At 35.0% G+C, this 16,066-nt stretch overlaps 1 protein-coding gene across 6 annotated transcripts in view; it reads left to right on the forward strand.

Moving 5' to 3' along the window:
• tmem131l (transmembrane 131 like) overlaps positions 1-16,066 on the forward strand; it is a 57,068-nt gene that overhangs the window by 12,257 nt on the left and 28,745 nt on the right. For all 6 annotated transcript variants that reach the window (XM_051913555.1, XM_051913630.1, XM_051913717.1 and 3 more), the window contains exons 4-6: positions 9,506-9,577; positions 15,597-15,720; positions 15,860-15,976. In XM_051913555.1, coding sequence (XP_051769515.1) covers positions 9,506-9,577; positions 15,597-15,720; positions 15,860-15,976 — 313 coding nt within the window. The remainder of the gene's footprint in view (positions 1-9,505; positions 9,578-15,596; positions 15,721-15,859; positions 15,977-16,066) is intronic.

Genomic DNA, 16,066 nt, shown 5'->3' on the forward strand with positions numbered 1-16,066 from the left:
CAAGCTGTGTACAATGTTGTTTGAACTTATTTTCTCTGATCAGGTCAGAACACCAAAGTCTGTTGTTATTTATCAAAGAACAATGAAAATAAGAATCTTTGCTAGATTTAAAAAACTGCTTTATGCAAGCTATGTGAATGTTGGATTGGTCTTTTTGCCAGATGTTTTGACAAATTGAGTGGATTACATACAAATCTGTAATAAAACATTAGTATTTAAGTTTTGAGATTTAGCTGATTATTCTTGAAATAAATGATAATATAAATAATTTAACAATTTTATATATTTAATTATTTTAACTGATTTTCGAACACGCTGTCAGCTTAATTTTACAATTTTAATTACCAGAACCTGCCAATTAATCCTGTAAACTTCTTTCTCGAGTCTGTTCATTCTCATGAGATAAATGAGACAGTCTGTTATTTAGTATGTGTGAAACATATTTTGGGGGAAAGCCTATTTCTGCACAAAAATAATTACAGAAAATAATGATTCAAACATAAGACAATCTCACACTACCACCAGCAATGAAGACCATTACTGATTTATAGATTAATACAAAAAAAAAAGTAAGGAGATTTGTCAGAGAATTTCAGAAAGCAATGTTTTACAAGTCATCTAAAACTTTAATCTGAGTTTTTGGATTAAAGATTTACAAAACATTTGAATATTGTTTTTGGTGAACAGATCCATATAAAGATTTTCAATATTGTAAATATGAAAGTATGGACATTTAGATGGTTTGTTGTTTTCATATCTTGTGTAATGTAACTGAAAGTACTCTTGCCTAATTGTAGATTATTCTTGATTGCGTTTACACTGTTTGTCCACTATTTCAAATCTTAGAACATTTTCAGCAGTGCTTTTAGGATCTTACACCATGTTTATCACACAAGTAAATGGAGTCTAGCTCCTGTGAGAACATTTGTTCTTTATTGCATAAAACATTCTTGGTTGGGGAAAGTGATGCTACAATGACTGTGCACTGCAGTGACTGCTCTTTATGGCCTGTGTTGTTAATTTTTAGATGTTGTTAAAGTCAGGAAAGGTTTTATAAGGCACTCAGGCGTTACTAAATAAATAAATGATTGAAATCAACGGGCTTTATCATACACCCAGCGCATCAATGTGACGCAATTGTTTTTTGCTAGTTTCAGCCCGACGCAGTTATCATCTTCATGTCCAGCGTCCACGTTTTTCAAATAGCAAATGCTCTCACGCCCATCTGTTCACCCATGGCCACGCTGGTCTGAAAACGAGTTGCATTGTTGGCATGTTGCTATTTTGAGGTAACTGAAAATGACTGCGCCATTGACCGACAAAAACCTGGTCTAAAGTCAATGGTTCAGTTTTTTTTTTATTTTTATTTTGTTATTTAAAGGGCGCGTTAGTAATCTGCGCCTGTATACACGCAACTACACTCTGCTTGTTGCATGCACAGCAGCACACAAACATGCCAGATATTAAAAATAATAGGATTACGATGTAAATGATTGTGTATATAAAGATAAAAATGCCTGCATGTCATAATGGATAGTCATTGCATGTATCAGAATTATTCGCAGTAATGACGAATGAAATTGGCTAATTATTTGACCAATCTTGGCAGTACACACATGTATTTAAACTGACTCGTCAGGTTGAGGGTGTCTATGTTGCATAGACATATACATAGCAATCTGCCATGGTGCAAGCGCACCTGGCTTTTAAAGGGACATTGGTTTATTGCATGTTATGCCCAAAACACACCCATGACTCATTAATAGACTAGGTACAACCCTTTTGGACCACACGCCTGGTGTGCCAACCATTTTTTTTCTATTGTTAAACTAGCAAAAGTGGATTTGACACACCCTAAGTGCACCTGCGCCATGCGCTTAGATCGTTAAAATAGTGTCCTGACTCTGGCCAGTGTTAACTTCGTTTTTACAGACTTCGTAATATTTTTACACAAATGACAGTTTGGTAAATGAATGCAGTGCAGTTTGTGTGCAAGTCCGGAACAGAGATCGGCCAAAATAATATTAAAAAAATGAGTGATGGCTGGTCAACCAGTGCATGTCTAGTTTAAACCCTGCCCCTGGAAACTCACGATCATCTGCCTCCACATCTCAAAATCCAATCAACAACTGACACTTTTTTTTATTTTTATTTTTATGATAATCCCTTATACTTGAATGTATGTTACAGTAAAGAAAAAAAGATCTGTCGCTACTTCCATTTCATCTTGACTTTAAACCCTCCAAACTTAACTTGTATTGAATCCAGAATAACTTTAAAGGCCAATTCTAACAACTCCTTAGAATGTGTCTCCAGAAATTCTGCATGTAGAGATACTGTGACGTGTTTGTCCCATCTAGAGCAGTCTGTCTGACTGAGTGGACCCCAAAACTCATTCGTAAATGTGGCATAATAGCCTCCTGAAGCTCCAATTTGAAGATAGCTATAGTGTAGAGTATGTTCTGCAGCTCTCTCTCTCTCTGTGGTTGCTAGTGCTAATTTTCACACCTCCTGCTGTGATACGCCCTCTCATCTCTTCCTCTGCCCTCTGCCAACACTACAAATAGCTTCAGCTCCTGGCATCAACTACATTCCATTAAGCCCAAAACATTCCACAATGTTTCTTCTCTGGATCATGCACACTAATATTTAGGGCAGTGTGCTTGTGTTATCGTGTATGTGTATTTCACTGAAAAAAGAACAATAACAAATGTCAAAACAAATTAGCCATCCTTAACCAAGGGCTTATTGTGCATTTATTTTCCTCTATTGAATTGTAGTGGGTAGGGCTGGACCATTAATTGAAAAGTAATCGAAACCGAAATTCAGAACCTCTAACCGATGTAATTTTCCCATGTCGGTTATTTCAGTTGTTTAATCCTGTTAATACTTCCACCATAAAAACATACTACCGCGTGTGTAGCCACGTGACTCTGCCCCGTCCAGTCAGTGGCATAAAAGCAACACGCAGGTGAACGTAGAGTCAACACACAGAGATGGCGCGCGAGCGGTGAGCCTTGCGTCTTCACAAAACTTTGTATTTGTTTTAAAGTTTGCCGGTTTGGACATTCAAGCAATTTAGACAATTGGATGTGTATTATTTCGAGCTACCGTGATCGTGCATTGTGGCACGAACATTCATACAAACAGTAGCTGCACAAAACGTGAAGATCGCGCGCACAGAGAGGAGCAGCAACTAAGTTGTCAGCGTTGTCCTGTGATTTATCACTAAAGTAGCTTAGAAACTCAAGTTATTATAGCATATATTTTTCTACTTTTGAAGTAACTATTTACAACCCACAGCTTCACAATTATTAGAGAGACGGTATGACTTATTCACACACGCAATCGCTCTCATTGCATACTGGTACTATGCTAATTTATCTTTATCTGATTTACAACGAGCAGAAATCTATAAGAAATATTGCAAACCATAGATAAAATAACTGCTGAAAGTGAGCTGTTATGTCAGATCGCTCTTTCAATAGGAAAAAAATATCCCACCTTTAATAGTCAATCATATTTACAGTACAAACCATGTCAATGAACTATGAGGGCAAAAAAAACAAAAACAAAATAATCGTTCATTAATTGTAATCGAGGTAAAATGTTCATTTAATCGAGGTTTTGATTTTAGGCCTTAATCGTCCAGCCCTAGTAGTGGGATGATTGTGTGATTTCTGTGTTTGTTTTGGCAACCATCGTCTGTCACATTGACACCAGTTAGTGGCAACACATTTATTGCTTGTGTGTTTATTGCTTCTGTCATGTGACCCACTGTTGTGTAGCCAGTAACCGTGGTCACCTATCACAAACCTGTGCCAAATCTAAATCTATTAAATTGATTTAAAACGGCTGATAATGTTCTTTTTGTTTTATATTAGTTTGTGGATTTTTAAATATAATATAATATAATATAATATAATATACTTGAATGTTCAGGCATGACCAGAGAATATATTTGTAGTCAAAAGTTGGAGATCAACTGTTATAGAGGATTGGAAGCAGCAGATTTCCATTATTCTGTTTTTCCTTTGTTTTCCCAAACTGCTGAAAAAGTTTTGTGGACATTTACAGATGCACCTTGACCAATGTACAGAAAAATATCAGCAGACACACATCTGGGCTTCATAGGGCAGTGAATAACCAAAAAACACACTGCTAAAGCATAAAGAGAAAGGACAAGAATCCATTTGAACATACATTTTACTTGCAAAACATCCAAAACAAGCTCCAGCTGAGGATGGCTAGATACACACTGTTGATAGAACAGTGTTATTCTTACTATTTAAAGGGTAAAAAACACAAAACTCAAAATGGTAAAAAGTAGGTGTATATTCTCTGTTTGGTCTCATGTTTGTTCAAAGTATAAACATCATGCATTTCCACTGTTCAGGGAAGGCATGTTATGTTATTTTTATCTTCTCATCATGGAAACTTTTCAAATGTGGGTTTCATTAAGATGGATAATAAATTGGGTAACAATGCCATTGATACTTGAGTATTCAAACATATTTTTTTCAAACATATTTTTTTAAAATAGTTTTTGGATTTGGAGAGCGTGTTTGGCCCCTCCCCCTTTCATACGTCACCAGACTGCTGGAGCAGACCACGTTATGTACGCTGATCTCACACAGCTTAAAACGTTAAAAGAAAGTTGAACTCAGATCAGTTTCTAAGTGTCATTTGTACACGCCTCCCCCACATTATTCAAATTGCCTACAACTTCCTGTTTCAGCACACACAGGAAATGAGCAGTACGCTATTTCAAACATCAACATTTTTTTTTTTTCTTTTGTGATGGGAAGTGATGCTACTGCTAGCAAAGTAGTGTGTGTGCGCGTGTGATGAAATGTCAATTATTAGTTGTAAACTTGATTCCCTTTCAGTAAGATTTAAAAAAGAAGGTAAAAAAAGAAATGAATACATTTATTCAGCAAGGATAAATTTAATTGATCGAAAATGACAGTAAAGACTTTTGTTGTTACAAAAGATTATTTCAAATAAACACTGTTCTTTTGAGCTTTCTTTTCAAAGAATGAAAAAATGTATTACAGTTTCCATAAAAATATTAAGCTACAGCACAACTGTTTCAACAAAATGTTTCTTGAGCAGCAAATCAGCATATTAGAATGATTTTTTTGAAGGATCATGTGACACTGAAGACTGGAGTAATGATGCTGAAAATTCAGTTTTACCATCACAGGAATAAAAAAAAACATTTTGAAATATATTTCAAAAAAAAAAAAAAAAAGTTATTGCAATAATATTTTTCAGTATGGCTGTTTTAGTCAAACTGAATAGTTGTGATAGTTATGATTTGCTGTTCTTTACTTTATGGAAGATTCCACTGTAAGTTATCATTTGTCAACTACAGTGTTGGGTAAGTTACTTCAAAAAAGTAATTAATTACTAATTACATCATCAATGTTGTATTTAAAATACTTTTCTAATTACTCTGTCTGAAAAGTAAAAAGTAAAATTTAATTACTCAATAAGTAACTTACTAATTACTTCTTAAAATCCCTATAAACCTTGACAATAGAAAGGAAACTCTTTTAATAATTTAGTCAAACATGGAATAGTTTAGCCTTTTATAGCTTTTTAAAACATTTTAACTTTATTAAAACATATACTATAATACTTGTATTTACTTTATAATACTTTTTTAATACTTTTTACTAATACTTTATTGTAATTTTTTTAGTAACAAATAGGGATTTCACTATACCAAAAATCTAGTAGTTGGTACCGATACCACCAAAAGTGCACAGTACTCAATACCATGGTAAAAATATATAAAAATACAAATAAAGCAATGCTATATATTTTTTTCCAGGTAGGTCTAATAGTAAGTAAAAATACCACAGAAATTGAATAATTAAATATAAAATGACTGCATAGTCATAACTGTATAAATTAAATATAGATTAATCCTTATTAAAGCTTTTCTTTTGTTGTTTGATTATCATTTATAATACAGACAGTAGTAGACAGTAGCATGTTTTAAAGGCTGCTGTCACTAGACCTAATGGACGGAGACAATATGCTGTTACACATACTGTTCACATTCACATAATCAACGCGAATATACGCCAGGATGGGCATTTTGACATAACTGTGTATGTATTTGAACGTTTATGTGTAATAAACCGCAAAAATCTGACATTCGCGAGAGGCGGCTATGTGTGTGCTCTTTGGTTGAGAGCGCACTGACTGATGACCGTCTCTCAGAGAGCGCGCGCAGTTTTTTTTTTTTTTTTTTTTTTTTTTTCTCCCTAGGACATAGCTTACATTTTGCCGTAATGTTTTTGCCTACCTGTGTCAAAAAAGTGAAGTAATTGGAATATTTCCATTCTGCAAAACAGCCACTCGCTTCTGCCGGCATCTTCAAACAGCGACTACGCAGCCAACTGGTGAGAAGTTGCAAACTCACGCGCAACTGCACTACAGCTAATGATTTTAAAGAGGCAGCGTTCACTTTTACCTTTAGACGACAAATTTAGATATATATAAAATATATATATATATAATATGCATTTCATGACCCTTTTAACTAAATGTCAAATGAACAACTAGTCAATAACTGCAAAGTTAAAGTTGTAAGCTGTATGTGTTTGATTCACTAAAAAAGAACCAATTCATAAGAGTCATTTGTTCAGGATTCAGACTACATTGGCGCTCTGTTTTTCACTCATGGTACGAGAACAGTTTACGAAAGATTAAATTCTGGTATTGTTAAAGAAATGGAACCAACCGTTTCTCGGTTCCCAACCATAACAGAGTGGAATGACAAATGGTGAAGTGCCTTTCATACACATAACTGAAGAAAAAATAAGCTCACTTGAAACTCTTATGCTGTAGTTCCTGTTTCAGCATAGACAGCATGTTATGTACCCACATGTTAAAAATCAATGCACTTGATAGTTGATCATCTGATGTTCATGCAAATCAGTATTTGCTGTGCAGTGATTCAGTGAATCTTACTCACTCTTGGAGCCAGTGCACATTTCAGTTTTACCTCCAGGCAATATGTTCAGGGTACAACATTGTGCCTTAGAGAAAGTCAAACACACTTGATTGTTTTTGTTGACATTTCTTGACAGGACCATGGTTCTGTAGCTGCTTTCACCCCCTGTCAGCTGCCATTTGATAACATGGGCGGCTGATGAACTTTTGGATCCGATATCAGATCTACCCAGTGTCTTTTTATACTCTCACTCAGGGATAGTTAACTGAGTGACTTGAATTCTGTGTAGTCCAGAATTTAGATTAAAGTGACTGCCATAAAGGTTAATAATGTGACCGTGTTTTACCAGTGTGATAATGGCCAGACAGAGGATATGAGGCCCAGGAACCCATGGCCTTTCTGTTTTCTGATTTTTTTTAAATCAGTCCATGTTTGATGCTCTTCCAGGTCCTCCACGTTTGATTTACTTTGTTCCTTTCCCTTTTATGGAGAACTTTTGAAAGCTGTTCAGAGTTATAAACAAGTTCTCTGAAGTTCTGATGCTACATAAACGTATTGTTGTTTTGTTTCATATGTTCTTTCCTGGAACTGGTACAGAAGTGATTCATACCTTGAGTTCTCCTCTTTCTTTTGGTAATCAGTTATGAAGGCCACTGATATGTGCATCTTCATGTCATAGATCCCAGCTGTTGAAATCCTGGACAAGCCCCTGACAGTGTGTTGAGAGGAAAGATTCCCCCATGATGCAACAGATATATAGATACAGATATATGTATAACTATTTCAATCTGGTTATGATAGATATTTGCATAGTTCCTCAAAATTAGCTATTATTGCTTTGAGACATTTGGTTTTAAAGGTGTTTGCTTATGTATTTTCAGGATGCGTCATCCATAATGTCTGTTTTCAACCCTGCACACACAAATGCACTGACCATTTAACTTCAATTCCAATTCGCTAGCTTTTAATTCTTTTGATTTGTAATGTATTTTTATTTGATTTGTGTAATTTTTGTCCTATTGAAGGATTTATTAAAAGAACCAACTCAGAAGAGTCATCAGTTTCAGGAATCAGGCTACTCGGCTTGTGTTGTTACACTGCAAGCAATCAGCTCATGGGAGTAATTTGTTTGTGAATCACACTACACTGGATTTTATTTTGGTTTGGTTTCTCTGCAGCCTGCAAGGACAACTTGACAAAAAATGTTTTATATTGCATTATTTTAAAAGCAGACTGTGAACTCGCATTCATAATTCCGATAAAATATGAATGTAATTTATTTTGCCATGGTGCTAAAGATTCTGCAGTTGAGAAATGCTGATGCAGGGAACCTTCTAAATTTAGACATGATGATATTTGAAAGCATGATGCAGTGACATCTGCAGTTAAAATCTTTGGAAAAAATAAGTAAATGTACTGTCTATATACATACATAAACAAAAATAGTTCATACAAGTACTTGAGCCCACAACCCCTGAAATTAAGCATGAAGTAGAAAGGATTTGGGATTTTTAGAATCTACATCACAATTTGAAAATGAATTTTTACACAGTTTTTCATTTCAGTAAACATAAGGACATGTTTATCTCACAGTACCAAAACTCGTTCAGCTTGTTCATCTCAAAACAACTACAAAACTTCTCAGAACAATTTCATAGCTTTTTTTTTTTTTTTTTGCCCTGTTCACCTGCATTAGTAGGTGTTTTCAGAGAAACAGGCAATTTATGAAGTATTAGGAGAGCATAAACAAAGGTGTTGATCATTTAGTCTGCTTTGCCCTGCTGCCCACTTTAACTTCCTGTTGTTTTTAGTTTCCTGTCACCCTTTTGCCACACTTGTTGTAGTTTTCATTAAACCTCTCTGGTGTTTGTTACAAGGTTTAAGTGTATGATTTTTACAAACCTTATTTATTATAATTCACTTTGAATTTTGTGTTGTATTGGGTTAACTTGATAACTGATGGACGTTCATTTGGCTTTTCTCCATCTTTCTCTAATGTTCATACTAAATCATAATATTCTCATGTATTGTAAATGCAGTATGAGCGTTTCTAAGGAAGAATGAAGTCACTCCCTGAGACTGCCAACAATCTATGCCCTGTTTGTGGTTTTTTAACATTCATGCATGTGAAACGATAACATTGTGTTAAAAAGTAAATTCCCTTTTGCTTTGTCGAACTAGTGAAATGTTCGTCCAGGCAAAAAACAACGACAACAAAATTAGTTATTAACGCTGATTTAAATAAGAGTTTTGCATAATGAGATCTGCAGTTAACTTGAATGGAGTCTAAAGTGCTTGGTTACATTGTACTACATAATACTACATGGGCTGCATAGTCATATTGTTTTGATTTGATCATATGTATCCACTTTTCAGCGTATTATACAAAGTATTCCTTCCTTCCCCAGAGACTCGCTCTTAAACCTTCCTGGTGGTTTTGATTCTCTTGCTTTGTAATTTTTAAAGCACTTTTTCATGTAAAAAGCATCAATCTTCGTGACATTCACATTTCTTTCTTACGTTTCTCCTCCTCAGCTCCTCGTTTTATGTGCAGGAGAGTAGGAGACAGCTCCAGTTTGATCCGTCCACACTGGACTTCGGACCACAGTAAGAGTTTTACCTTTTTTACATTTTACCCACAAATATCAGTACACACTTATGGTCCATAATAGACTTTAGATAAAAATCTTAGTAGCTAATGTCTATGCGAGGGAAATACATTAGCATTTTTTTAAACCATACCATAATATGTTAAATGGATTTTTTTATTATTTAAAAGAAGCTACATTATATAAATAATAAATTATTCGTCTATAATGTAGAATTTAAGTATTTCTCAAATAAGTAAACATTCACCTATGATGAAAATTAGCTGTACAACAGTGTGCAGTTTTTTTTGTTTGTTTGGTTTTCATTAGGCCAGACTTTCAGTGTTCAAATGTGGAGGGCTTTTTTGTCAGTATTGTTGTTTAATTAACTTGCCAAATTGCTATTTTGACCAAAAAGTGCATTTGTTTTTTTTTTTATGGAGCATGTGAATACAATTACGCATGTGAACATTTACTGGCAATGAATGTAACAAAAACAACATATAAAATTTATATGAGATGTACTCTGTGCGTGGAGTGAAATGGTGTTACAGATGTGAAAAGGTAGCAGGGGAACAAGGGTGTTGTGTTACTGTTACAGACAAAATAAGACTGTTTCACAGGAGAATATTCATACATATTTATCCAGACTTGACTCCATAGTTAAAGCCATGTTTTGGGTTAAAAGGGGCGGTTGATTATGATTTTTTTTTTTCAACTTTAGTTAGTGTGTAATATTGCTGTTTGAGCATAAACATCTGCAAAGTTACAACGCTCAAAGTTCAATGCAAAGGGAGATATTTTCTTTTAAAGAATTCGCTGTTTAAGGACTACAACAAATGGCTGGCAAGGACTACAACAAGCTTCTTCCCGGGTTAGTGACATCACTAACCCTAAAATTTACATAAACCCTGTCCCCGAGAACATGCAACAAAGGGGGCGAGGCCATGTTGGGTTGCTTTAGAGAAGAGGAAGGGTTGTTGTAGTAGAGTGTTGTTTTAAGCCGGACTGCTTCACAAACGAGGGTCAGTTCAATGCTGGATTTGAGTTGGATCAACTCCCCAGCAACTACATAAATTTATCCACTAACCATTCAGAAATGTCCAGTTGCATTCTAAAAGTTGTAACTTCTTCCTGAGTCTCTCCATCAGTGTCTGACTCCAGTTTGAACAATTTAAGGCTGAACACCATTACTGAAAATTGTCATTTTGGCTGTGTGAGATTCTCCAGCTTTGTTGTTGTTGAGCAATCAAAGCGTGAGCTGTTAAAGCTCCGCCCTCTTCTGGAAAGCGGGCCAGGAGCAGCAGCTCATCTGCATTTAAAGGGACACACACACAAAACGGTGTGTTTTTGCTCACACCCAATTGACCCTTCGCCGGGAGTTTGATTGACAAGCGATCTAACCAATCATAATGCCGAATCCGCCATTTTGTCCGACAAAGCAGTCAGGAGTTAGAAGATTAACCTTGGTGGACTTGAACTTGAAAAATGGTGTGTACTGACATCTTTCCGCGTTTAAAACAACATTCCTTCTCATGTTTATTTGATGCTATAAATTAACTAGTAGTAATAGATGATCGGTTCACGAGCCGCTTGAGCTGAGGCGCTACAGCGATCTGTCACGATCACATTAAAGAGCCACAAAATGGTTTTTATTGTTCGAATTTCTTAAAAAATTACACAATTTGAAAGCTGGGACTTTGTTTAATATCATAAGTAACCTGCTCTGTCTTGTCTGTCGACGTGTTGTCAGTGTCCTCTTTGCTCCGCGATGTATTTTTCAATCTGTGTGGCATGACAGTGCCATGACTTGTCTTACAAAGCAACAGTAACTAAGGGGGGCGGGTTTTGCGAAGGGTCAATTGGGGTAAATTTGACAAGCTATAATAAATAATCTGTGGGATATTTTAAGCTGAAACTTCACAGACACATTCTGGGGACTCCAGAGACTTCATTATAGGTCCCCTTTAAACATAACAGCTTTATATAATTCAAAGATTTACAAAGATTATTAAGCTGTATGTTTATGTGTAGAAATATTGGCTATAACTATAAGAATTTTAGAAATGGTTATACTTTCAAAACCGTGTTTGTAGAGGTTGCCTTTTTGACTTTCATTGTAAGTGCATTGCTATAAACATATAGTTTTATATTAAAAAATTAAGGGTTGAAAATGATTTTATTTGTTAATCATCAACTTGCCACAGATTTTGTCCATAAAGTCTAAATGGTATTTTAAAGTCTGCTCTATTTTAAAGCAGAACTTGGCTTGTGGCTAAACTAACTCTTGAGAAAGGATGACCAAATATGGATGGAGTTTCTTTTCTTCTGATTGAGGAACAGAGTTTGGAGACTACTGCACTGATTTCATTTTGACCTTAAGAAATAACTAGAGTTAGAAAGGTTGTAGATGTCTGTTTCAATGCTGATAGTCCCATTTGAAGGAAGCATTACTGGAGCTTGTGACCTTTCATTAGGACAACGCAGAGCCAGATTTCACAACTATGTTATTTCTATGTTTAAAAAATTGTTGAACACAAGTTTCTAAAGCATTTTTATATTAAATGCTTCAAAGAAGGTCACGGGCATGTAATTTCATACGGTCATTGCTGCATCAAGCACTTTGGCAGAGTGCTGGTGTTGTTGAATGCTGTTGAGAGGTATTTCACCAGGGTATAAAGGTAGTAGTAAAAGTAAACACACACACCTTAAAACTAAAGGTGTAAGTCACGGCACATATATAAAGATAAAATAAACATGCAACTTTTCCTCAAATGCAAAGAATTTTAATTATCAACATTTTCCTTATGGCCTGTCAAAGAATCAATTTTCGCCAGGACATAACTAACGTTTTACTATTATATTTTGAAGAAATGACTCAACCTAACAAGAAGTGTTTATTGTTGTTAAACTTGAAATACTTGGAGCATGTGCATACATGTCATTCCTAAGTAGTGCAACAGAGAGGAGTCTACAACCAATATAATATGAGATGCCAAATTTAGGGTTTATATGAACTATAATTAATTAAAATCCTATTTCTAACACAAGTTATAATATATTGTATAATCAATAACTGTTAAATTTCATATATCATATTCTTCCTCTTTTCACCTCTTGCCTCTTAGATAGTTTCATGTTCTTTTTAATATTATTATAATAATTTGATATAGATTAATTGATTATCAAAATGCAGCACTAGGTACAATAAACACTTTTGATGTTGGGGAATCTTAACTTTGTCTTCAAACAGTATTAGGTTGAAAAATACACAGTGTGTCTTTAATATTTATGAAAGGGCTTTGAAAACCTGACAGATTTATGTTTAGTAGGACCGTAAATCTTTGTTGACAGTGGATTCGTGATTCTTTGGTTTTCAAGCGCAATGTAAACATTGTATATGCGAGTGACTAGACATGGGTAGGTTATTTAAAAAAAAATATGTAATTCAATATTTAATCAGTAACCTAATCCAAATATTACAACCTGAAAGTAGTTATCCTCGGGATTTCTTCAAGGCCACAAATGCAAATAATAGACAAAAACAGATAAAGTATCTTCTGTAAACCACAACAACAGTGTTATCATTGTTCATTGTTTGTCATCTTTCACGTTATATTATAAAAGTTTGTTAAATATTAATTATAATATACAAATACTGTATTTATATAATATCTTATTGCCCCATATAAATGTAATTTAAATATTATAAAACATTTCCACAAAATTAAAGCTTAAAGATTGGCCATAATTGCCATTGCCAAACCAAATCATTGCTATCTTTTGGTTTTAAATATCCAATTAATTTTTTTTTCGTGCAAATATTTTCACACTAGCTGCTCTAGATACACAGAGGTGTATTGCATAATAAATGTTTCTTTGCACATGTATGCACAGGTAGGTAATAGTCTGCACGTGTTTTCCCAATACTTGTTCCTGCAATGATGCAATACCAAATACTGCATAGATAGAGAGTGAAAGAGCGAGAGAAACATGCCCTTGTTTCGTCTGGCTTCTAATTTCATCAGTGCTTCTGCACCACCATCTACATCTTATTATCTGCCTTAAACACACTCACACACACCCCTCATACTCCCATCACTGCTTCCATTAGGACACACACAGTGAGGCAACAGCTTAGACTTGGTATGGCAGTTCTCAGACATTGTTACATAATTTATTGGTTTCCAATTTTGGCAACCTCTTGCAAACTAATTCTGACTTTTTATGAATGATAACATAATCAAAAAATGTACATCCATTTTTATGCAATAATAACTAAATGGTCATACAACAACAACAACAACAATAATAATAATAATAACAACAACAATGTATTTATATTTTATATTTTGTCATACATTAAAATAAGTTGTTATTATTATTATTATTATTATTATTATTATTATTTATTATTATAATTGTTATTTATGCCATTATATTTCTAAGTTATGCCATTGTTATATTATAAATTAAATCAAAATTAATTTTTCGATGATGCACCAAAATATATATATATTTTTTTTTTTACAGAAGTTTTCTTTTAAAGCTACAATATGTAATTTTTTATTTTATTTTTTTATTTTTTTGCCGCTAGAGGTCGCTCATTCAAAACAAAGGCCTAGCTTGATGATGCCTTGATTTCATGGAATCATGGGATGTGTTGCCTTCATGTCTGCAGCCGGTGGAAAAGAATCGGGACAGGACTCGGGCAGAAACCATGTTAATGGATGAGATTATTAACGTTACTGTAGTATAAAGCAGAGCTGGGCCGAGTGCTGTGTGAGCAGAAACGAGGCTGCTGGAGTGATTGCTAATGAGAGACGAGCGTGACACACGTCTCGAGAGCAGCGGAACTTTTATTATGCCGCAGTCGCCGCTTCCGCTTCTTCCGGACATTCGTATGTGGGGTAAAGCAGCGCTGTTTTATTATATTAGATATATGTGTGTTGAAAGTTGTTATAGTGCTACTCTACGTTCGCTCGGCAGCTGCTATGAGACACTTGTTGCACACTGCAGTAAGCTAGATCGATATTAGGCATGGTAAAACATGGAATTTGCTGTAAATCAAGAAAACGAGATTTAAACAATAAGACTTACTGTGTTGAGCTATATAACATGATTAGTTTTCTGTCGATGAATGTATCCATCCAAACAGTTGCTCACCTGTCTAATAAAACACATAATATATTAAAGCGTCTTTGGTGTTTCCATGGTTTCTACAAAATAAAACCAGAAACCGAGGGTAACGCGGGTATGATGTGATTGATAAGCGATGTCATTGATTTAGCCTGTCTAAATGCATATTTCTTACTTGATAATGTTTTATAATTTTAAAAGTTGAGTAATTGTCCATACAGTTGTTGGATGCTATTCTTTACAGAAACGGCAAATGGTGCAGTTTATCAAAAGACCTACAGTAGTCTAGTTGGTTACCTAGTCTGTGCATTAGCAGTGTTGAGTTTTGGTAACTCTAGATGTGGATGTGTACCTAGTCAGACACATATGAACACTTAAGATTAATTGCTGGTCTGATAGGATCTGGAGTCGTTTTTATTGGCCGCCGCGTTTCACATGCTGATATTCACACACCTCTTTTGAAACTGGCCTTTGACCACAGAACATCATAACATAAAGAGCTGAGTTGCTAAGCTTACTGTGGTTAGAATCAGCTTTGAAAGGTCAACTCAAGTCTTTTAATAGACGTGTGTGGCTTTGAATGACATTTACTTTCATCTTTGCTCAAGTGTTGTAACAGTCTGTAAACCGTTCTCATTGTGATGCTTTAGAGAAGTGTGCTTCTGCCGTTTCTGTCTGGAGACATAAATAAATGATCTCCTTTTGAACAAGGTAATGCTGCAAGGCAGGAATGTTCATATAAGCATAACGTTCCCTGACATATCATTCATTTAGATCAGCTTTTCTGTTTCACAATGGTTGTGTTCACAGTGACATGCTTTAACAGAAACAATGAATGTGATTTTGGAGTCTATAATGCAGTATTTCGCTCTTTAACATGTGGATCTGTCATTCTGCAGGCCGGTGGGGCTGCCAAGAGCTGAAACCGTAAATATCCGCAATCTCAGTCCAGAGCTCCCAGTCTCTCTGCTCTCTGTGTTTACATCCAGCAGACATTTTCACATGCCTTCCTTCCACAGAAGGGTAAGTATGCACTCCATTTCACATTTGGTCTGCTCTCTCTCTCTTCCTCTAGATGAATTGAATTGGTCTCATTTTCCCATATAAATGTAATCCAGTGTTTCTTGTCATTCAGTTTCTTGTATTTTCTTTTGTGTTACAGGTAATTCCACCCAGAGGGAGCACATCTTTTAAAATCATTTTCCTTCCCACAGTGGAGGGCAATGAAGAAATCTCTTTATTTATTAACACATCAACCCATGGGGTGATATCATACCAGGCAAGTTGTGTAGAACTATAGCATTACACAGTCACTTTTACCCCCCTTTTTTTTTTTTTTTTTTTTTGAGGTTTCATGTACACATCAAAT

Source organism: Ctenopharyngodon idella, chromosome 1, assembly GCF_019924925.1.
Source record: "Ctenopharyngodon idella isolate HZGC_01 chromosome 1, HZGC01, whole genome shotgun sequence".
Classification (NCBI taxonomy): domain Eukaryota; kingdom Metazoa; phylum Chordata; class Actinopteri; order Cypriniformes; family Xenocyprididae; genus Ctenopharyngodon; species Ctenopharyngodon idella.